We start from the raw sequence: 23,784 nt of genomic DNA, 5'->3' as shown, positions 1-23,784 counted from the left end.
GCGGATAAATATTTTCGTTAAGTGGCAACTGTCAAATTATTTGTCGCCAAAATTGTGGGAATAATAACAAAGAAATTTTATTATAAGTCCCTTTATGGAATATGAATTATTAAACAATTTAAATAATTGTCTTAAAATGATAAAGGCCACTGGTTATTTTTTCAACCATTTTATTTTCAAAACAAAAATGAAACGAACAAAAGAACGCAGTGTTGCCAAGTATTAAGAAAAAGTATAGAATGCAGAATGTATAGAAATAAGTACAATGGTCTTTGTTTTCCAAAAAATATACTTAATGGGTCAGACCTATGCGACATAGTAGTAATTTTAATTAATAAAAAACATATACAAAAAAAACCAAATTCAAGAAAAAAAAAAAGATTTTTACTAATATAAAAACTTTTTTAAGAAAAAATCAATAATCTATAAAATTCTAAAAAAATGCACTATAATATAATAATACATTAATAATTAATACTAATGACGTATCCTAAACTCACATATAAAAGAATAATAATAATATTTTTCAAGTAAATTGTGTTTTTCCAAATTAGTAATATCTGGCACCTTTGAAATCGAGTATCAGAATGTGTGTGGTGTAAAAACGGCCTTATTTGTTTTTAGTCATCATTATTATTTACATTGTTGTTAAAAATTCACGCAGTTTTGCTAATAATAAATAAGAAAACAAGTTTTATTTTAAGAGAGATTTATGCAAATTTGTAAAAAGTGATTTAATCAATCTCACAAAGAAACCGCATTTCACGCTGTTCCCTGTTAATAATGAGCAAATTATGAGATATTGAAATTAGGTGGCTGTAAGTAAAACAGAAAACATGTCTTTATCGAAAAAAGATCCCTCCTTACGTGTTGCTGCCAACGATCCTCACTTGGTCAGCTTGGGTGGAGGTCGTTTGAGTACGGCTGTAACTATACATAATATACCGGTTGGAGATTGTACTATAGGTTCATCTCCGCAGTGTTCTGTGTCATTAAGTGGGGCTGGCGTGAGGCCCATACACTGTACAATATATCGCAGCGAAGAAAATCAGGTAACGTTGGTACCGGAACGAAATGCCCGCATATTAATCGATAACCAATTGATAAAGAACGAAATTGATCTTAGACAAGGAGCAATGATTACTATTGGAGATTCGTATTATTTACGTTACAACAATCCTGCTGAGGCCTTGCAAATGCGCTCAGCTATGGGAGACATTTCCGAAAATGATTATTCTCATGATTTGGATTATTTTTATGAATCAAATGTAAATCCTACGTCAAAGGCTCGTCAATCCGACAAGTCAACATACAGTGATTACGATAATTTGAAAAAATCAGACACTTCTGTAGATTTTATGGGGTGGCAATGTCCAAAAGTATTCACTGCTGATTTGGTTACAGTCAATATGCCTGCTAAAGATGTTTTGGGTCAAAAATATGCCAGCTTTGCCAAAAATCTGGCAGAAAATCATCGCAAAGATAAAAATATAAATGTACTTAATGCCAGTGATCACATTTACAACAATATAACTCTTAACAACTCACTATCCAAAAGCAAAGAGTTGCTCAACAAAGCTAACAACACGTCGACGCCGCTGAAATCAAACGATTTACAGCGTAATGATAGAGATCCCTTAGAAGATATGCTGAAAATATGTACTGAGTATACAGATCGACAAGATCGTTCATATACTGGCGGCAGTAGTAGTATTACTTCATCTCCTATTGTGCAAAATCGTATTAAAACTAATGGTTCCTTGCCTAGAGATAAAAAGTCACCCTTTTATCAGGAATTGCAAAGCTCTTTTCAGGGCAGTAACAGTAGTCTTAGCCAATCACCAAAATCTTACCAGAAATCATCATCGGGCTATGAAAATGTTCAACTTTTGCAACAAAATCGCGTAGAAATTGTATCAACGAACAAGTCCTCTGGCTACGAAAACGTTAGATTAGTGCCACAGAGTCCCCGCACTAAAATTAGAACGAATTGTATGTCTCCGAAAAAGGAGGCTAATAATTCTATTTTTAGCCAGGATACAGGTCTAGAAAAGTCAACCACAAATTATGAGGACTTGATAAAGTCGTTTGAAGAAAAATTTCAAAAGGAAATAGATGCCATAGAGGAAAGTTCAAGATCTGTCCCAAATTCAAAAAAATCATTTTCAAACAATTCTTCACCCGCTGCCACTAAAAGAACCAATAAGAACATCAATAATCTTACGATAGACATCAAATCATTCGTCTCTCCCTACAATTCACCAACACCGCTTAAGAAGCCCACTCCAGCACCACGAAAAATAAACAAAACAAAAGCTCTTGGCACAGGAAGCTTATCAAATTTACTTCACCATCAATCTCCCCATGATCAATTGCATAAAGAACGAGAAGATCTGCTGCAAAGAATACAATGCCTTAAAACAGAATTGAGTTCATTACAAAAGCAAGACAATGAAACGCTAATCGAAATGGATATGGAGAATGCTTTGGTATTGGCCGAATTACAATCACTAACAGCAAATAAACAAAAACTGCAGGATGAGTACCAAGCATTACAGCAAAAGATCCATAGATTAGAGGCCCAACGTAATGCCACTAGAGTAATGGAAGAGAACCAACAATCTAAGCTTAAATACAGCATTGAAATGAAACAAGATCAAGTGGAAAAACTTAAAGAGCTTCTGAAGCAAAAACCAGACAATTTGTGCTTAAAGGAAGAGCTATTAAATGTTCGGGAGTCTTTGGAAAATGATAAAAAGTCCTTTGAAGACTTGGAATTTCAATATTTGGAAGGAGAGTCCGAGTGGCAGGCTTACCGTGAAGATTTGAATTCGGAAGAGCAGACCATAACTAAAAAAATTAAAGAATGCCAATTGTCCATAGAAAATTTGGAGAAACAGGAGATAAATTCCACCATCAGCACCAGTGCAAAACAGCGTAGACTAAGTAATCACTTAATTTCTCTTATTAAAGACTTACAACAATGTGAGGAACAATTTAAACATTTGGAGAAAAAACTGTCCTTAAAAATCAGTTCAAATTCTTCGCTATCCGAACAAGAAGATGACCAAAATCCTTCTAACATCCTTGGATCACAGGGTCAAATAACACAGTCCTTATTTGGTTCTACGGAAATGCTGTGCCCCAAAGTGCATACCGAAGACTTGATGTCCAAAAGTGTCAATGAAAACATGTTTTATAACAATAAAATTGAGTTCCTTTCTTCAAGTGGGCTAACAGCTAACAAAGCAAAAGGCTCCAAAGATAGTTTGGATTCAAAAGATGTCAATTGTAAAATGTATGGTACCATCAAAGAGATTGAAAGACAGCGTCAATTATTAACCACACAAAAGGGGCTACGGGATTTGGATTATGAAAGGAGAAAAATAGAAGATCTCTTAAAGAAACTAAACTCGGAAACAAAACAACAGATCATACCGACAAATCGAAAAGAAACAACAACAACAACTGAATGTAAGCCATCGATAGTGCATTATCAGAAACAAAGCTCACAAAAAGATGATTCCTTGAGTCCTGCATACACTAGCACGCCTCCTCTATCTGCCGCTAGTTCCGATCCCTCTAATAAACTATCTCCAAACGTTGTTCATAAATCCATCAACGAATTAAGCATATCCTCACCCGATAGTCCTAGAAGCTTCTACATAGACGATAAACGTTCCAGCAGCGTGCTATCTAATGATCTTTCCTCTCAGGGTGACAGTTCCAGCATATCATGCGAACGCAAGAAATCACACCAGCCAAAACAGCAAAGACCACTAACGCGTTATTTGCCCATATTCGCCGAAGATTTGAATCTTAAGCGTCACATAGAATCTGCCGGACATCCCATATCTCTTTGCCCTCATGTGTTTTTGGACGCCTACAGCTGTCGTGGCTATCTTCATAAGTTAGGCTCAACGTTTCACGCCTGGTCAAAGCGTTGGTTTGTTTTAGACCGGCAACGTAATGCCTTAATATACTATGCCGATAAATCGGAACGCAAGCCGAGAGGAGGAGCATATTTCTCCTCAATTGATGAGGTCTACATGGATCATTTGAATGTCTCAAAAAGTAGTCGACCTCATTCTACATTTATAGTGAAAACAAAAAAGAGAAGTTATTACTTGCAAGCAGCCTCAGACACAGCGGCCAGAATATGGATAGATGTGATTATAACCGGGGCTCAAGGTAACATAGACTATTGAACACAATTAACTTGTATTAATAAAAATACACTGTAACAATTCCATTTTAATTTACACATTATACTTTTATTATTAATTAAGTTTTATTTACCTAGAATTTTTAAGGTATTATTGTTTTTTTTTATAAAAATCACAAAATCGTATCAAAATAGTTTGATACTTTTTTTGGATAGATAGTTTTAAAATCCTAATCTGTTAACCAGTAACAACTGCTCAACAATATACAAAACCGTTTATTAAATAAGCAATAAATATGTATATCAACACAAAATTTTAATTTATTATAAATGCCAATCAAATGTGAATTAAAGACATTTACAACTCCACCATTCCCAATAAATTTCTAATTAAGAAAATTCCAAATTGTTAATTAAATATGTAATTTCTAATTTAACTTAAGATGAATTGAAATATTTTGAAAATGTTTAGGTTTTATCGTAAAAAAATATGTTTAAATTTAATTAAGATGGGATTTATCACAAATATAAACCTTCCCGCTCAAAACCCACGAACTTGCTCAGAACTCTATACAAAGTATTCCTGCATAGTTTTAAAAGTATTATGTTTCTATTTAAATGTGCCTAATTTTCTAAACAAATGGTGATTACTAACTACTACTAAATACATATAAACAATTATTTGTATCATTATTTTTCTTCATTTCCAGCCCAAAGTTAAAAGTTAATTATTAATTTTGAAAATTTACTTAATCTGTAACTAACTACATACTTTAATTTTTAAAAATCACCGACAAATGTATGTACATATATATAGAAAACAAAAAGTTTGTTAAAATTGTTGTAATAACCGAACATCAATTTGTTTAAATAATTACATAGTAAAAATACACTTAGTTGAAATGCATATTAAAAGAGAAATTAAAACAATAAAAAACTGTTTGAAACAAATTAATACCGGCTTTCATTTAATTAATATTACATAGTAGGGTATATTCCAAAAAAGGGGAAATAAATCTGTAATTTCTAAAGGGAAAGTCCGACTTTAATAAAATTTCATCCAGCAGAGGTGTAGTTGAGTTTATGTTTTGCATTTGGACTTTAAACACCAGTGGCCCCAAAGTGGTGTACGTACATCTGGTATATGAACAATTGAAAACAAAAGAAAGTTTTTAATCATCCTTATCGTGGTTGGCGTAAACGTCATACGCCTACGACAGTATCGTACTAGATTAAAGAAACAGTTTGCATTTTATCATTAATCTAGTACGAAACAGTCGTAGGCGTAAGACGTTTACGCCAACCACGATAAGGGTGAATATACATCGAATCTCTTATAGTTACAAGATATTCGCTTTTGAAAATTAAAATTTTAAAATAAACAAATCGTGGTAGTCGTGGTTTTTTGCTTTTAACTCAGGACTATAGTGGATATATTGATATATCAATCATATACGTAAGTTATTTGTGGACTTCGAAAAGTTTAATTTTTTTTAACAAAAATTGTGTAGTTTGGGCCTAGCAGAATATAACTCTCCTACTTGTTTCCTATCATATGCAGAAATATGTGGAAATTACTTGTTGATTTTTCTTTTTATTTCGTTTTACAAAAAATAATGATAATGTGGGCTAAGATAAGATTTGTTTCTTGTTTATTTTTATTTATTAATAATTTAATTTACATGATTTAATATTTTTTATTTGTTTTTATATATTAGTCAACTATTTAATTAGAGCTCTTTTCAAAACTTGAGATTAAAATATATATTGTGTGTATATATTTGTTTGTATATTTCTATATAAAAAGGAAAATATGTATGTAAAAATTACAAATAACTTTATTCTTAGAAAAACGAATAAAAAACCGAGAAAACGTAATAAATTAATTGAACAATAGGCAGGAGACATTTTATATAAATTATTTAAATCAAAAGTAAAGTGTGGACATTAAAAAATATATGTAATTACATTTTAGAAATAAGTATATGTATGTATGTACATATGTATATGTTTGTATGTACATATGTATGTAGTTTATTAGTGTAGTTAGAGTCGTACAAGAGTTAACAACGTCAAGTTATGGTTTAGATTCTAATCTTTCATTTATTTATTTGTTTTGCTAAAATACTAAAAATGGAGGCATCTAATATTTTGATTTGAGTTTCAAAAGGATAATGTTAAATAAAAAATCTTTTGAACCTTCAAACAATTAGTTTTTCGTTTAAAGGGTTTCAAATACTTCTTCTGTTTATTTGTTAGTATTTACACAATATGTATGTATAAGTATGTATCTATTTATGTAGTTTGTTAGATCCTCACGTATCTTACATTATTAATTAATTACTTTAAGCAATTCAATTGCTTATTTCACTTTAATCAATTTATGTTTTAAAAGCTTTTTTCATCACTCACTTTCATTCCCTTCCTCTGGTTTATCTTTAGTTTATTATAAAGTAGTGTTATCTATGATTCAAATTCGTTTTATCACAAGTGTAGTAACGGATCAGCATCGCTAGATATTACCAGCACTATGATAGTATTGGAAACTATTGAAATTAACCGGCGTTTTGGGGCTGGAGCAGGGATATATTAAGTCGTCATGGTGCAATTGGGTTTGAATTAGTGTAGAGTCGCTTGCACTGCGATTCAGTTTGGGCAAAGTACGCCATATATACTCAAGCATATTGAGTAACAAACGGAATAATGGTCTTTGATTTCGGTCACACTTAATGCAATCCTCGGTAAGACGCATCAGAGCTTGAGGAGCATCTGATCGTATTCTTGTCATGTCGGGTTTTAACAATCCTCGACCTACCATGAATAAAATCTGATCTTTATTATTGATATGACTGTAGGGCAGGCATTCTGCCAGTAATTCGTAGAGCACTATGCCGAAGGCATAAACATCAGATTGAAATGAATACGGATTCTGTTCTTGCATACGTATAACCTCGGGTGCCATCCATAGTATGCTGCCTGTTGGTTGATTCGCTTGTTTTTCCCCAGACCATCTAGTTTTCGCAGTGGCCAAACCAAAGTCTCCTATTTTAACGGAGTATTCATCTTGTAAGAAAATATTGTTGGATTTTAAATCTCTGAAATCATGAGAAATTATTGAATTAAGAAATGAAAAGCGAATATGTATTTATAATCCCCCACCAACCTGTGTATGATATTTTTAGCATGCAAATAGTCCATACCCTGAGCTACTTGTCGCCCGATGTCAATTAGAGTTTTTAGTTTGAATTTGGTTTCTTTGACATGTATGTGTTTGTACAAACTACTGCCTTCACACCACTGCGTCACGATGGCCAAAGACGGTTTGGATACACATCCCATGAACAACAAAATGTTGCAATGTCTGGTTTTTTTCAACATGGCCACCTCGTTTTTAAATGCTTGTAGTTGTGCTAAACTGGGTGTTTTTACATTAAGAGTTTTCACCGCCACAGGACCATGCCAATGAGCTTTATATACCGTTCCAAAAGAGCCGGAACCAATACGAGGTCCTATTAAGATTTCTTCAGCTTGAATGTTCTAGAATAAAAAGGTAATATAAATAAATGTTGTTGTACACTATTTGGACGTGTACTTGACCTACCCAGTTTTCTTCTGAAGTGCGATTGTCTCTAGACGATAAAAGATTTTTGTTACTCTCGTCTGCAGAACGAGCTCTTTCCCGTTTAACATGCTTTAGGGTGCTAGTGGGAGAGGCCTGCGTTGAATTGGAATGATCTCCCGAATGTTGTAAAGGTCCATGGGACTGGATCAATTTGCATTGGGCCTCAGTTAGAGGTTTGATATTATTAATATAAACATTTGGAGCTGAATTAGAACGATCCTGTTGACTTATAGAACGGGGATGGCGACTCTAAAAGAAGAATTAGATTATATATGTACATACAAATCTATATTAAATGATATGTATAGCTTACCGAAAAGTCACTAATCATTCCCCGGCCAGGATGTATAATGCCTACAGCATTTTCTGGATTTTGTGCCAGTAAACGCTGATAGTAACTATCTACCGGAAATTGTTGACAAAGTGTGGGCACCTTGTCGTAGCATCTTTGATGAAACCGAAAGTTACACTGATTGCAATAGAAGCCTGTAAATAGTAATCTGCGACAACACTCACAAAAGGCCAGCGAAAAGAAAGTCTTCCTTATAAACTGATGGGATATATGCGTCATAATCGGGCATTTGTCCACCAGTTTCACAAAAATTTCTTCCACCTGTAAACTACCAATGTCCGTCTGCCACGGTATAGTGTTGCGTCCATTTTCCGACGTTGTTATTTCACACATTTCAGGCGTCAATTGACGCAATTTCAACGCCTTCAATAAAGCATCACATAACCTTACACCAGGCACAACTTCAACGGAGGTTCTCTGTTGGTTGGGCAAGTGCGCTCTGAGCAGAACCTTGCGCTGTCGCGGCAATGTACTGCACTGACTACCTCCATAGTTGGTACTCTGCGATGAAATTAAGCTGTCAGTCTGAAATGAAAGTGGTCATGTTTTAATTTTTTTTTAATTCTGTTTAAAATTCATTTCATTTACCATGTCGTTTCCATGATCGAGCGGCCTTGCAAGCAACTGCTGCATTTGTATTTGCTGGCGGTTCTCATAGTGCGACTCATTGTATGTTTGTTGCTGCTGTAAACGTTTTTCCTCCAATTCAGTCTCTTTGGCCTCCAACTCATGTAACTTTGACGTTAATTCCTGATACTCGGCAATGTACATGGGTGGTGGCTCCTGCAGATTCGCAAATTTCGCATTGAGAGCATCTATATTTTCTCTTGTCACTCGTATAACCAGTTGTATATTTTTCAATTCCTCTGCCAATGCATCGTACAATTCCTCGCTGTCCTCCGAGGACGGAGAACTTGTCATTGTTGATTTTCCAAATTTTTCACACAATATTCAATCTCTATGAAACAAATTGTGCCTGAGCACCCACTTACTTACAAAAAGGCTGTTGGAAATTTGCGTAGGAAGTGCTTTTTCAAGAAAATCTTTATTTTTACTTTTTATAGTTTTATTGGCACAGTCATCGACACTATATTTATTTATAAACAAGTGGATTTCTTGGAATTGTTTGTTATGCCTTTATTATTACAATACGTTTCCATATTATTATTGCAAAACTGATTTGGTTATTGGTAGTACATAAAATCAAAAATAAACATTTATTAAACAAATAACATAATAACTTTAATCTAAATGATAATTTTAGGATTTTTTCTTACTCGTAATTGCGTCGATTAATTTGCAAAAAAAGGCGATATTTATATTATTTCTTGATTCGCATCCTTTTACACGAAAAAATAATATATTTTTCGTAGAAAATAAGGATCAAATAACTATATACACTTGCTAGATTGCCAGATTGTATAATTTCGTTAATTCCTTGCCGGGCACAAAAGAGTACCAATGTTACGAGTTGTATCGAAAAACATAGTTTTTTTAATAGGATATATAATCGAAATTTGTCGAAAATTCGAAAAATTTGGGAATTTCGAAATTATCAAAAATTAATAAAAGTTGAAAGTTCGAAATTATCGACTTTGAAAAACCGAAAAAGGTCAAAAATTGAATTTTTTGTCTCCACTGTAGAACCCTAGTGTAGACGAAATACCGTGTTATTCTGACAGTTTTAAAAGTAAAAATATTAAATTTGTTTTATAATACATTATTTACTTATGTATAGATCAATTATTGTAATTAGTTTTCTTTCAGCTTAAAATTATTACAATAAAATGTTCTTTTGACAGGAAATGTGTTCGTAATTAAAATAAAATGACATTCTGGTAACATTAACAAACAAAAAACAACAATAACTCATTATCAAGGTTGATTTTTAAAGTACTAAAGAATTCATTTAACCCTTCATGAACAAATTCTAAGTTTGTAAAACATTAAATAAAAAATAATTATGTATATTTATTATTTTTTATTAAATTTAAAATAACATTTCATTTTCAACAAAACGTTAAATTTTTTGCTATCTAAATTTTAGTATGTATTTGATTTAATAAAACCTAGGATAACTTTTCAGGGTTAAGGTATTATTACACCAAAGCGTTATAAAATTAATTTTATTTATTTTCTTACCTGATAAACTAAGTGGTTTGTCATTTTATCAAACAAAATGAAATATATTATTTTAAATACGCTATTGGGTATTAATTTCTTAAATGTTTTTATTTTCAATCAACAGCTGTTTTAATACGTAAAAAGAAATTCTCACGAGGTGTTAACATTTTTTCTTTTGCATACATGTTTGTACTTTCAAATAAGCATTAAAATAGTTTATCATCATTGTTTACAATACATTTCAGAATTTTTAATATATCATTCGATATAATAGTTATATTTTTGTTATTTAAAAACTACATATTGCTTTTTACATATTCTTGGATTGTTTATTAGCCGAGTTCAAGGGCATTTTTACTATAATAGTAGCGTAAAATAATGGAAAAGTTTGACATTTAATCAAAAACAAAACTTTGGAACATTTCATATCCGTCTCTTCACATTTTCAGTTATTGTTTTTATATATTTGTGCACATTTTTTTAATTTTTTTATTTGATTTATTTTCTGTATGTTTTTAAGTGCAAAATTTATTTAATGTATTCTGATTTTTTAAAGGCAAATTACAAGTAAATACTGCGCATGTCATTTGAAAAACAATGCAAAATATACAACTGTTCATAATCTTTAAAATATATTTGTTTTTGAGTTAATACAGGACAAAATGTATAATTAAATTATTTTAATTGATGGCATTACATATAATCTATATTTTGTATAAATTATATTTTAAAAGATCTTCTATATAAAAAATAGAAACCGAATTAAAAGGGCTAAAATTACAAGAATTTAAATATTGAATGAATCAAAATGAAAAATTGATATTACAAACGGAATGTCAATGTTTAATTTTTTATAAAAATTCTAAGGTTTTTCTAATTATTTAACACCTGTTTTACAACAATTCTTTAAATAAGTAAATTATTTATTGGTTTTATTTTTTTTCGAATAAAACCAAAATGATCTGGCAACAATGGCAGTTCAAGATATTGGCAACTCTTTTAAACAAAAGTTAAAGAAGAGAAAAGAAAGAAGAGAAGAGAAGAAAAAGAAGACGGCAGCTGTAAATCTCTTCATAGTGAAAAATCGCGTTTTCTTTAGAATTTTGCTGCAATTAAATTAAATATTTCAGTAAAAAGGTAAATGAAATTTCAGTAATATTCACATTTTTATTATAGACTTATAAAATCTCTAATAAATTGTACAATTTCCACATAAATTCTTGTATATTTCAGAAAATAGCGAAAGCATTTTTTTTTTTGGCAAGTTTGTTCACGCCGCCGAAAACGTTTGCTGGTGAAAATTGTTAAAATCTGTTTTGTTAATTAGTTGTTACAAATATAGAAAGTTTTTTTTTTTTTAAATATAATGGAAGAAGGTAAGGTATTGTTGTTTGTTGAAACACAATTATATGGATGCAGAATTTTTGAAAAATTTATTAAATTCATTGGTTAATTTTTTCGCAGACTATCAAGCATCCTCTTCCCAGTCGGTTGCAAAAAAGGTGGGCAAACAACACAATACTTTGCCATTATGGGGAAACGAGTCCACCATGAATTTAAATCCTTTGATATTGGCCAATATTCAAAGTTCAAGTTACTTTAAAGGTACGTGTTGAAAGGTACAGTAGCAAAAATTACATTTTTTAATTTGTTACTTCATTGTCTAAAGAAAAATCAGTAAAATTGAGTTTGGTTTAATTTTCAGTGCATTTATTCAAACTGAAGACATACCATGAGGTGGTGGATGAAATTTATTATCAAGTCAAACACATGGAGCCATGGGAAAGAGGTTCTCGGAAGACAAGTGGCCAAACTGGCATGTGTGGCGGTGTGAGTTTATGAAATGTACCTTTTTCGTTTTGAATGAAGGATTTTCTTTGTCCATAAAAGGAACCGTACAGATTTCATTCTTAAATTGAAATTAAAGACCGATTTTAAGCTTTTTCGGGTATAACGTAAACTCCCTAACTCAATTTAGATTGATTTTAATATTTCCATCAGTTATCAGTTATTCATATAAGTACATATTTAATATATTTTTTACCGAATATTGGTTATAACGACATAAAATCCTACATGCTTGGTGCCTTATATTTATTTATATGGTTGAATTTTCCGTTTTGGTGTATTCAGGGACTTATAGTAAAATTTCACGTATATTTTTTTTGCAGAACAGTTTAACCCCTTAAATCCCTGTTTTAATGGTGGTTTTTGCACTTTTTTAAAAGAAGGACAAAAAAGACCCATGCCTTGAGGATTTAGAGGGTTAACATATTCTACAAAAATATTCTCCGTAACATTTTACATAACTTTGCGGAACACATTTTATACCTAAAATGTAAGGATCATATGGTTTCTTATGAAGAATAACAATAAGAATGTGATAGAGTTGTGAACCTCAAATGAAATTCAGATGTAAACTTTCAAAACGCCGATACACGTGTCTTTTTTTTTTTGTCTCTATCAAAATTTATTGGTCGGACCTCGTAATTTTTTTGTATAGAAACATATTTAAGTGAGTTAGGGAGCACAATGAGCTCCAGTTTTTCTTTGTACACTATGCGGTTCCTTAAAATGTTAACATGAAATATTGTTGTTGCTGTAATTAATTGTTTCAAAACTTTTTTGTTCAAAATTTATATTTCAGGTTAGAGGAGTTGGTGCCGGAGGTATTGTCTCGACAGCATATTGTTTGCTCTATAAATTGTACACGCTACGTTTGACTCGTAAGCAAGTTAATGGTTTAATAAATCATACCGATTCCCCTTATATAAGGGCTTTAGGTAGGTGGTAAGTCGATTGAGTAACCCAACAAAACACAATCACTTTCTTTTAAGTCAATTACAGTTGTTTAACAATAGAACCTCCAATCGCCTTATGGTATTGAGAGTTTAATGCTCTGTTGCAATAATACTAAACTTAATCTTTATTTTCACACTGCTCCTGCCAGGTTTTATGTACTTACGTTATACTCAACCACCGGCTGATTTATATGACTGGTACGAAGATTATCTACAAGATGAAGAGGAAATTGACGTTAAAGCCGGTGGTGGACAGGTGAGTCGATTGTATGATTATATGTTTTACATTCCAGAAAACGTAGGAACTCTTGAAGAAACATTTCTTTTTTTTTTTGTTATTGTTCTGCCACAACATTTTAGACAATTAGCATGGGCCAAATGGTTTATCAATTTTTAACAAAATTAGATTGGTTTTCAACATTATTTCCTAGAATTCCGGTACCGATTCAAAAACAAATTGAAAAGAAAATCGAACAATATTGCCGAGAGAACAGTGTGACTGTGCATCAGTTGACCGCTGGTCCTAATTTAGTCGCCACTAATTCACGTGCCAACCGAGCAGAATTTGAGCCAGAAGCTGAAGGTCATGTTGAAGTTCCGGAGAGATGGCGTAGTAACGCAGCAGTGTCGAATTACAGGGGAGAACATGATGACCGTGGTGATTACAGAACAACATCAAGCAGGGAATATCGTGAGCAACGTGATCACAAATCTAAACGCCATGAGGAGAGAAATTCATCACCTGAAAGTGTTTATCGTGGCACAAGCAGAGAACGAGAGCGTTACAGAGAAAAGCACAAAAAGAAGCATAAACATAAGCACCATTCCAGAAGCCGCTCTCGCAGTAGATCACATTCACGTTCTCACTCGGATCGCAAAAAAAACGAACGTGAGCATCATCACCATCACCGTTCAAAGGGGTATACCGATGGTCATCCCGAGGATAGACGCTATCGATGAACTTCACTTAATAACACTCATCCACTAAAGACTTTTAAGGACTTTTCTATTCTTAAATTTATTTGATTTAAATACATTATTTAACTACCTCCTTCCTAACGAATATGCATGCATATGTTCTTAAGTTTATAGAATATATCAATTCGAATAAGGAGTAGTTCCAATTAAGACCTTGTTTTCTCTTTTAAGCATAAAACAGCACAACAAACACCATGTCTTAAACTAAGATTTATTTTATTTTCTATTTAAAAATCATTGTTAAACTCAGGTGAATAATAAAACAAACAGAAGTGTTTTTGTTTGCAACAAATTAAATATTGCTAATACATATGTACTTTGTTATACACCCCATTTCCCCACAAAAATAATTGCCGCCGTAATATATCAATTAAATGTGAACGTTAGAAATAAACTTGAAAGAAATATAAATCATTTTTTTTATGTTTTTCTTGATTTCCTGAATATTTATATATATTTTGTTATATGGATAACTATTCACGATTCAAAAATGAACAATTCCAATAAAGAACTAAATAAATAATTGCATACCTAAAATAGTTTTAATTTGTAAATAATAGGTCTGTTCGTTTACTTTTCTTATTGAAATTTTCCAAAGCTAGTGAAAAGTTAGCAAATAAACGAACAAACTTAATATTCGGAATGTTGATTTGAGACAGATGAACATGGTTATATCGACTACGCCATCTACATATAACAGTCTAGAATAAATTACAAACGGAATGACAAACTTATACCCTTGCCACTTATGCTGAAGGGTATAGAAATACATCATAGTAAAATCTTAGCCTCCAAGTGATACAACAAATATAAATAGTGCTTATATTTTGAAGTATTTTCCAAATGCCAACCAAACATTTTTAGTCGGTTATACATTTTTTTAGTGTTTCCAATTGGGTTTTACTAAAAGATTGCGAGTTATATTTTGTTAGTTTGCATTCAATTGGTCTTATAAGAAAATAAATAACCAACTGTGAAGTTTTAAAAATGATTAAACTGGTTGTTGTCTTGGATAGCTCCTCATCATGGTATTTTTAGTGTTACCATGTAGAGGTAGAGAACCGTTATTATTCAAAATGAAACAATAGTAACTTGTAACTTGTATGGGTCATGCTGGGTCTTGGACTAATCACCCTTATCGTGGTTGGCGTAAACGTCATACGCCACAAACGCATTATACCTCCCCACTATGGTGGTGTAGGGTATTAACAACAAATTTCACAATGGGCCTTTTCGGAAATGCATCACTGCGTTGCATTTGATGCGCATCTGTGATTAGTTTGCGATGCTGATGCAAATCAACTGATGCTGATGCGCAGACAATGCATCAGCCAATTTAGTGATGCTTGTTTTATGGTTTTTTGCGCATCATCTGTTCAACTGTTGCTTTTAAAAACTCAAGACATTTGCAGTGTTGCCCACTTTTGCATTTTAGAACGTACTGCGCATCAGATGCATCCCAGTGATGCATTTCCGAAAAGGCCCAATGTTGTAACGAAATAGGTTCTAGAACATATTTCTAAGTTTCATTTACAAAATTTAGTTTTGAGTGCCTCTGTGGGACTACTGAAATCTGCGTGCCATTGACAATATGTATTCTTTTGACTAATACTTTTTTGCTGATTTAAATGAAACATTATTTTAATATACATACGTAACGTATATAAATATGTAAACTAAATCTTGCGATGAGAGATGTTAACATCAGTATCCTTTTTATGGGACACGCCCTATTTAAGGGTGGTTACTTTATGCTCATTTATACATTCTCATGTTTGGCCTTATTACTAGAGCTGTTGCTCCATTTCTAACAACAACAATTCATAATCATACCTTAATGTTGCACTATAATCATAATTGTACATATCATAATTTTGGATTTTAAATCAAAAGACATGAATGAAACAAACAACTCATAATTTTATTATAATTCGCTGGAAAAAGGATCTGCATATAAATTACCTTATTAGCGAAGGTTCTTATGAATGTTTAGAGATTTGTTTTGTTTTCAAAATACGCAGAAATTCAAGTTTTTGTTGGTGCTGCTTTTCGAGACCAATCATAAACATAATTTTCCAGAAATAAGACTGACAAATGTCTAATGATTAGTTTTTAGCGTTTTGTTGAAAAATTGGGTGGAAAATATGCAGATTTTTGTTTTTTGTTTTTACTTACAAGTTCACCACCCCTCTTAATTACGGGCTATAGAAGGGTTTACAGTTTTAAAGTGTATTTGATTTGGTGTAGTTTTTATGACTTTTTGTAATAAAAATATACGAAAATATTTATTAAAATTTACTTGAAAATTAAATTAGGGTTAATGTGATGACTTTTAACGTTTTTAATTTTTGTTTAAAAAACAACAAAACAAAAGAACGCAAATAGAAATCAACGAACAAGTTGTGTGTGAGCAATTTCTTTTCAAATGATTTTCCGCGTGATTTCACATATTGTATGAGAATTATTAAAAAAAAAAATAAACTGTCACCAACCTTTTAATTACCCGCAACTTGTTTCAAATTTAACGGGTGGTTTTTTATTTGCGATTTTAAAATTGTGCGCTTTGTTTAAAAAAGTATTTGTGAGCGTATGTTTATGTATGTATGTATGTGCAGATTTTATGGATCACTTGTTAAGTTATTGAAAATAACAAACCATACAATACACATTTCAACAGTTCAACACTAGCCAGTAGAAAATTAATTTATAACAAAGAATAGAATCAGTGAATTGGAAAATTTATAAGGGAACAAACTTTCACTTTTAAATGGTGTATTTTGAAATTTGTGAAATGAACTACGCAGTAAATGTCCTTTCTACTTTTACACGGGCAAAAACCAGTTATTGCATAAATGTGTTTTTCTTTTTAATTAACCTCACATGTCCGAATTTGAATTTAAATTGTGTCGTGGATGTTGAACAGTTTTTGTAAACAAAGTAAAGTTTAATCCATTTGAAAATACGTACATAAGTAGTCAAAATCAGTTCTGTGCATTTAATCACTACAGAAATCAGAGAAACAATAATGAATGTTACATATTTTCTTTAAATAAGATTTAAAATTTTAATCTAAAGAACATTTTCACATGCCTTTGAAACGATTGTAATTTCTTTTGCTTTTATTTTTTTATTATTATTCCAACGGTAGTCTTAACACCATATTGATTTGATTCTGTATTTTGGTTTTTTTCTTTCTTTTGCAATTCTTTAAAGGTACTTTTCAAATACGTGCGCAAAGGAAAGAGGATCCTAGTTTTGAATTGCGCGAAAAAAACAACACAGTAAACATACACAACAAACAACACCGGGTGCTCATAGATTTCCCCCTCTTCTTCGTTTATGGCACCCATGATGATGGGTAACAAAACCTCAATTTTGCACAACATAAAGGAATTCCTTATAAAGGGGATGAGTTGCAAGAGTAAGTACAATCATTCTTTCTTAACACCAATATGAAATAAGCAAAAAATATGCACATCTGAAACTCTTTTAACAATATTATTGAAATTTAAAGTTTATAACAAAGTTTCAGTTAAAGGGAATACATAGTGAGTTCACAATAAATCCTTTTACTATTCAGAGAATTGAAGATTTTAAATTAAACATGTTATAAATTATTATATGTAAATTAGTTTTATATGAACATAAATCTTTCTGCCAACTTTTTTTGTGGGGATCGGTTCATAATTGACCAAACCCCCAATTAACTCCGATATCAAAAAAATATTTTATAGTCACATATTGATGGTGGGTAAAAAATATTCGGCACAGCAACATATAACACTCTTACTTGTTATTATTTGCTTTGTGTTAGACTGAAATTTTTTGTACATCTTAATCTTCCAGTAACTAATTCTTCTATTATATATACTGAAACAACAATTGCAATACGTAAATAAAGGACTAGATGTAATAACTGTCTTAAGAGCAAATGATCTAGATTCTAAGGTGTTGTTGGCAAAAACGTTGTAGGAAAAAAAAACTGCCAACATCCTTGAAGAGGGTTGTCTTTTGGGGTGTAGTCGTTAAAATGGAAAGAAATGAAAAGTAAAGAAACCAACTGCCGTGTCCTTTGTTTACAATTACTTACTATATGATTTGTGATTACAGATCTATATACTTTCCTTAGTCTTTCCGTGTGTGTTTCCGTCATTTGAGGTTTTGATTTAATTTATTTCATATGTATGTAGTACGTTTAGTATGGCCCCTTTGGTAAATTAATTAAAAATAATTGTTAAGCAAGCATATCATATATAATATTTATTTTGACAAAGCCTTGTTTGTGGTGTTGTTTGTTTTTTCTTTCGGACTCTCTAGAACCTTTGTTCTTTGTTTGTTTCTTAGTTTTTGCAAGACACTGTGGCTTGTTATTTTTCTTCACAGGCAGCTGTGATTGCAAAATCCCAATCAAATTCTTATTTACAATTATTTCATAATTTAATATCGAAATTTATGACATCGTAAAAATATCCTTTTAAATAAATTCTTACATCCTGCTGATTGCAATACTCTTTTAACAGCTTCATAAAAATAATAAAAACGAATCATTCTAAATCATTTTTGTTCTCTCTTACCTGGTTTGAGAAATATAGTTTCAACTTAAACTATATTTAATATTTAAAATCGTCATGGACATAAATTTAACTCTTTCAACATCCACAGTTTTGAAATGCTAGAGATAAAATCTTAAATTTTACTTCATAAATACCCAAACGGATTTGAAATAAATTTACAGCTTTGAGACGTTTTGGTTATAAATATAATTATTTAAAGTAGTTCGTACCTGCTGAGTCTTAGAAGTGTGGCAAAACTAACAATGTTTAAAACAGTAGGTGTCGAAAGCCTTTTAGTTAAACGAAAACTAACTAAATTAAAATACCAAACTCTGTAGCAAAACAATTGTTTTTGTAATTAGCACCTAAAGATTTAAAATAAATCTCTAAATTTATATACAAACTACAGAAGAAATGGAAATTTTAACATAAAAGTATTAACTGAGTTTGCAAATTTGCTTTTCATTTAATAAATCCCTGGATTAGAAAAGAAAGATCTCATTCGTTTTATGAATGAAAATTTTCATTTTGGTCAATGCGTGTGTCCTTAATCTTTTCATGCAAAAATAGTTTGCTTTAGTTTTCGATAATTTCGGAAAACCCGTAAAAGAAAGTTTAACATTTTACAAATATCGTTTATAGTATTTTTAAACTGCAAGGATTAGTTAGCTGCTTGTCAAAGACTGCAAAGGATAGTGTATTGTCTAAGGATCTTCATTCAAATTTTAAATGTTTTCCAAATGACGCAAAAGAAAGACATGTTAGAGATTAAATACAAATTTAAATGTGCGAATTTCTTAAGGATAAGGAAAAGGTTAGATTAAGACGGTTTGTTTGCATGAATGAATAATTTCATGCAAAAAAATTTATATTCATTCAATTCGCTAAGGGATACTTTAACAAATTATACATAAATAGTGTTTTCCGGACTTTTAAATTTGTAAAAAGTCTTTAAATTTAAATCTTAAAAAATTAATATAATGAAAGAATTAAAGAATTGCCACACACATGGTGTTTTCTTTTTAAATAATTCTTTCCAAACAGGCTCCATTTTATTTTCTATTGGACTGTGATCTGAAGATTGGACATTCTACCTGATTGGATTGTTATCACTCGGTTACAACCCTAGAGGTGTGTTTGGGGTCATTGTTGAGCTGGAATCTCAAAACTTGGAGCTTATTTTCCTCAGTGTATGGATACATAATATCATTTAGAATAGATCTGTATCCGATGAAATGAATTGGACCAAAACTTTGGCATTTAAAACAGTCCCACACCAGCCATATTTGTGTATCAGTCTCTTCCCATTACTGATTATTAAAATGAATTTAAATTCTTCCATTTCAGTATCAACCAGTTTAAAAGTTCTTTAGCAAATTGTACAAGCAGTACGGTTTGTATACCCTCCACCATGAGTGACAAGGGTATATATAAGTTAATTTCTACAAATTTCATTTGTGACCCCATAAAGTATATGAGATCGTTATATACAGCGGAGTCGATATAGCCATCTCCATCTGTAAGTTGAAATCAACTTTACGAAGCCGCCAAATAACTTACATATAGACTGATACATCTATTTATGTTGCTATTTAAATTAGAGAAAATCGGACTACAAATGGTTGAGATATAAGCAAAAAACCGTAACACATCTACTTGTTGTAGAAAAAAGAGTTTTTTCGATAGCAACAAAGACCCGTCTCATTTGTCCTGTGGCTAACAGTTCGAGAGATATTTTCCAATTTTAGATTATTGATAACCACCCGGGTTATAACTTTTGATTGATCAATTCCAATTTGACAACGTTATGTATATTAAAACAAAATTGGGGTTTTTGCTTAAGAAATTGATAAACCCTCCGACGGTTGAGTAGTTTTAGCCCTTATACGAAAATTCCCTAAAGGTTCCCACAGGGACCTTTAGGGAATTTTATATGAAAACGCATTTTTTAATATTTTTTTTGTTTTGATTTATTATTATTTACTAATTATACATGTATAATGAATGTAAAAAAATTTTCTTTTATATATAACACTAGCTGACCCTGTGCGCTTCGCCACCTCAATTAGAGGAGTGAAATAGTACTATTAAGTCTCCCTTTGTGAATCTGATTGTAAATGTCTAATTTCATATTTCTGGGTTTATTATTATAGAAAATGCAAAAGAAAGTTACCACTAAAGTCACCTTTTGTGAATTCAAATTCATTCAGAATCATTTTAAATTTTTAGGTTTATTATTATAAAACAGTACCATTGCAAAAAGTACCATTGCAATAAACAAATAGTACCATTGATTATCACCAGGGAAACCAAAATATGCAAATGCATGTTTTTTCTGGTGAGTCTAATGAGCACATGGATAAAATATTTACACGTTTCAGAACTATTTAAGAATTTTGTCATCGATTTGTTAGTGCATATTTTTGCATATTTTACCCTTAAATACATATTTTTGCATATATTTGTTTTAAGAGCATATTTATGTCATATTTTGCGTTTTTAGAGCATATTTTACTGTTTAATAGCATATTTTGAGATTATCAAAAACAAATTTTGTCTTACTTATTTTTCGCTGTTGTGTTACAGGTTTTTACTTCCTTTGTTTAAAATTCAAAATTAAAAAATAGATGGCTTTTCACCAAAAAAAAAAAATTTAAAAAACAAAAAATTTTTTTTTTAAATTTTTTATTTTGAAGTATAATTAGGTGAAGGGTATATAATATTCGGCACAGCCGAATATAGCTCTCTTACTTGTTTTAATATAAAATAAGCACTATTTTAATAATAGCTCCATCTAAATATCAAATTTTAGTTCTAATTCAAACTTAACCGTTCTAAGTGTTAAAGAAATATTGTCTTTTAAATTTGCTCCTGTAACATAAGTTGATGTCGAAAGAACATTTTCTGTGTTTAAAAATGTTTTCAGATCCAATAGACAACGATTTTTATTTGAAAATTTAAGTAAATTTGTTTTGGTTAAAAATTATGTAAAAGTTTGTTTTTTTAAGAGCATATTTTTTAAATTTTAAGAGCATATTTTAAAGTTTTTACTGCATATTTAAAGCGCCTAAAACGCTTTTTTTAGAGCATATTTCCGGTTTCCCTGATTATCACTTTTGAATTCGCACTCACTAAACCATAACCCGTCAAGTTTGAATTTTAAATTTGTATAGCCTTTCCTATATTATCAACTGATTTTGTTTCTATAACAATTAATATTTAAAAATTATCACAAAACCGAAAAAAAACGAAACGCGGTTTTGAAATTTTTCGGTTTTTTGGAAACTCTAGGTCCGTTATTATAGTAAATTCAAAAAAGTACCTATGAGAACAAAGAAAAAGTACCAAGAAGTATGGCCTTGAATTTTCACTCACTTGGGACCATAGACGCCTAATTTCATATTTCTATGTCCATTATTGCAGAAAATTCAAAAAGTACCATTAGTATATATAAAAAGTACCAAAAAGCCCCCACTTGTGGTTTCCCACTCACTCCCATATAAGCTTAATTTCATGGTTTTAGGTTAATTGGTGAAGAAATTAGAAAAAGTCGAATAAAGAAAAAGTACCAAAAAGTCTATCTCTAGAATTCTCACTCACTTAGGACCATATATGCTAAATATCATGTTTCTGAGTTCATTGTTATAGAAAATTCAAAAAAGTACCATTAGAATAAAGAAAAAGTACCAAAAAGACTCCCCTAGAATTCTCACTCACTTTAGAACATATACGATTAATTTTATATTTTTATGTCCATTATTACAGAAAATTCAAAAAAGTACCGCTACAATATATAAAAAAGTACCAAAAAGCAGTTACTTGTAGATGTCCACCAACTCTGGCCCATGTAAGCTTTATTTCATGTTTCTAGGTTCATTGGTGAAGAAAATACAAAAAGTACCATTCGATTAAAGAAAAAGTACCAAAAAGTCTAGCCCTAAAATTCACACTCACTTAGGATCATATATGCTTAATTTCATGTTTCTAAGTCCATTGTCATATAAAATTCAAAAAGTACCATTAGATGAATACCTATAGTTTAGTTCTCACATTTTGGTACCTAAATATTGTACCCTATTCCTAACACAAACATCACTCAGATACATATCAGCTAATTTTAATGTCGATAAGTGAAATAATTTAAAATATTAAAAAAAGTACCATTAGGAGAAAAGTACCAATTTCCCTTTTCTTCCTTAAAACAATCAAGTTCGAACTTTAAAAATATTCCATTTTGACAAAATTGTTTATGCTACAGACATGTCTCATGTTTTAAAAAAAGTACCAAACTGTTTACCCGGATTTGGCCCAATATACACCTTGGCACTCGAGTTCCAAATAACACCCTGTTAGTTAATTTTTGTACGAATCCAGGAACCAATGTTAAAAAATTATCAAAATTGGCTTAATAATTTCAATAAAATGTATTTTCCCGATTTTATCCCCTTTTTGGTACCTTTTTTATCCCCATTGCTTTGGTAAAATTTAATACAAATAAATTTCTGTATCGTGGTGGGAGCTCATAATAAAATATTCGTATGTCTATGTCAAATTATAGAAAAACATATTTTATGAAAAAGTACCAAAAATAAACACAATTTTTATCCCTTAAGGGTTCGAATTTCCAAAAAGTACCAAACTTATATTTTTGTTAATTAAAGAATACGATTTGTTTCTTTGTTTATTGGTTTAAAATATACATAGGGTGCAAAAAAAGTACCAAAATACAGTTTTAACCCGTTTTCTCCCCTAAAAGTTTCGAATTTCCAAAAAGTACGAAACACCTGTCAGCTTATTTTTTAAATGGAGTAACATGCTATTTTAAGTTTTTTTGTATCTTTATTAGTTTTGAAGATATAAGGTTACCGAATTTACCCGTTTTTACCCCCTAAACGTTCGAATTTCCAAAAATCCCTTCTTATCGGATCGTTTTGGGGAGGAGTTAAAATTTCGTGATTCTAGCTTCAGCCGTTTCGGCTGTCCGATTGATTCATATCAATCAGATTTTTTTTAAACGATTCTAGATAAAATTTCCTTGGAATTTCCTTGGAATACATGTGGGGGTGGGTATACTTCCCATGGACCATCAAGGAGTAATTTCAGTTTAAAAATGAAGGGACCAGGGACCTTCTCACCCGCCGGAGGGTTAAACATTTGAGAAAAACAAACAAACATACAATTATAAACAA

The 23,784-nt window shown here is 31.1% G+C and overlaps 3 protein-coding genes across 4 annotated transcripts; 2 read left to right on the top strand and 1 right to left on the bottom strand.

Moving 5' to 3' along the window:
* The first annotated feature begins 648 nt into the window (after window positions 1–648).
* Window positions 649–5,116, top strand: LOC135957079 (pleckstrin homology-like domain family B member 1). The gene has a single exon (XM_065507744.1). The coding sequence runs from the start codon at window positions 837–839 to the stop codon at window positions 4,206–4,208; it is 3,372 nt and encodes a 1,123-aa protein (XP_065363816.1). The 5' UTR covers window positions 649–836; the 3' UTR covers window positions 4,209–5,116.
* Window positions 5,117–5,805: 689 nt separating this feature from the next.
* Raf (Raf oncogene) lies at window positions 5,806–9,527 on the bottom strand. Its single transcript, XM_065508004.1, has 6 exons — window positions 9,417–9,527; window positions 8,728–9,314; window positions 8,101–8,664; window positions 7,767–8,036; window positions 7,329–7,702; window positions 5,806–7,260 (listed from the first exon to the last, which is right to left on the bottom strand). The coding sequence occupies exons 2-6, from the start codon at window positions 9,058–9,060 to the stop codon at window positions 6,678–6,680; spliced, it is 2,124 nt and encodes a 707-aa protein (XP_065364076.1). The 5' UTR covers window positions 9,061–9,314; window positions 9,417–9,527; the 3' UTR covers window positions 5,806–6,677.
* Window positions 9,528–11,288: 1,761 nt separating this feature from the next.
* LOC135958093 (pre-mRNA-splicing factor 38B) lies at window positions 11,289–14,579 on the top strand. Of its 2 annotated transcripts, none has more exons than XR_010576447.1 (7): window positions 11,289–11,400; window positions 11,497–11,639; window positions 11,728–11,868; window positions 11,969–12,093; window positions 12,911–13,053; window positions 13,214–13,320; window positions 13,425–13,562. XR_010576447.1 is itself a non-coding variant. In XM_065508957.1 (7 exons), exons 2-7 carry the CDS (start codon window positions 11,630–11,632, stop codon window positions 14,022–14,024), a joined length of 1,119 nt encoding a protein of 372 aa, XP_065365029.1. In that variant the 5' UTR covers window positions 11,289–11,400; window positions 11,497–11,629; the 3' UTR covers window positions 14,025–14,579. The 2 variants fall into 2 exon arrangements, 1 of the variants encoding a protein (XP_065365029.1); XM_065508957.1 differs by having other exon boundaries at window positions 12,911–13,046; window positions 13,425–14,579.
* Window positions 14,580–23,784: the final 9,205 nt, after the last annotated feature.

This window comes from Calliphora vicina, chromosome 4 (genome assembly GCF_958450345.1).
Source record: "Calliphora vicina chromosome 4, idCalVici1.1, whole genome shotgun sequence".
Taxonomy (NCBI): Eukaryota; Metazoa; Arthropoda; class Insecta; order Diptera; family Calliphoridae; genus Calliphora; species Calliphora vicina.
Note: the sequence above shows the minus strand (reverse complement) of the source record. Positions and strands in the feature narration are given on the sequence as shown.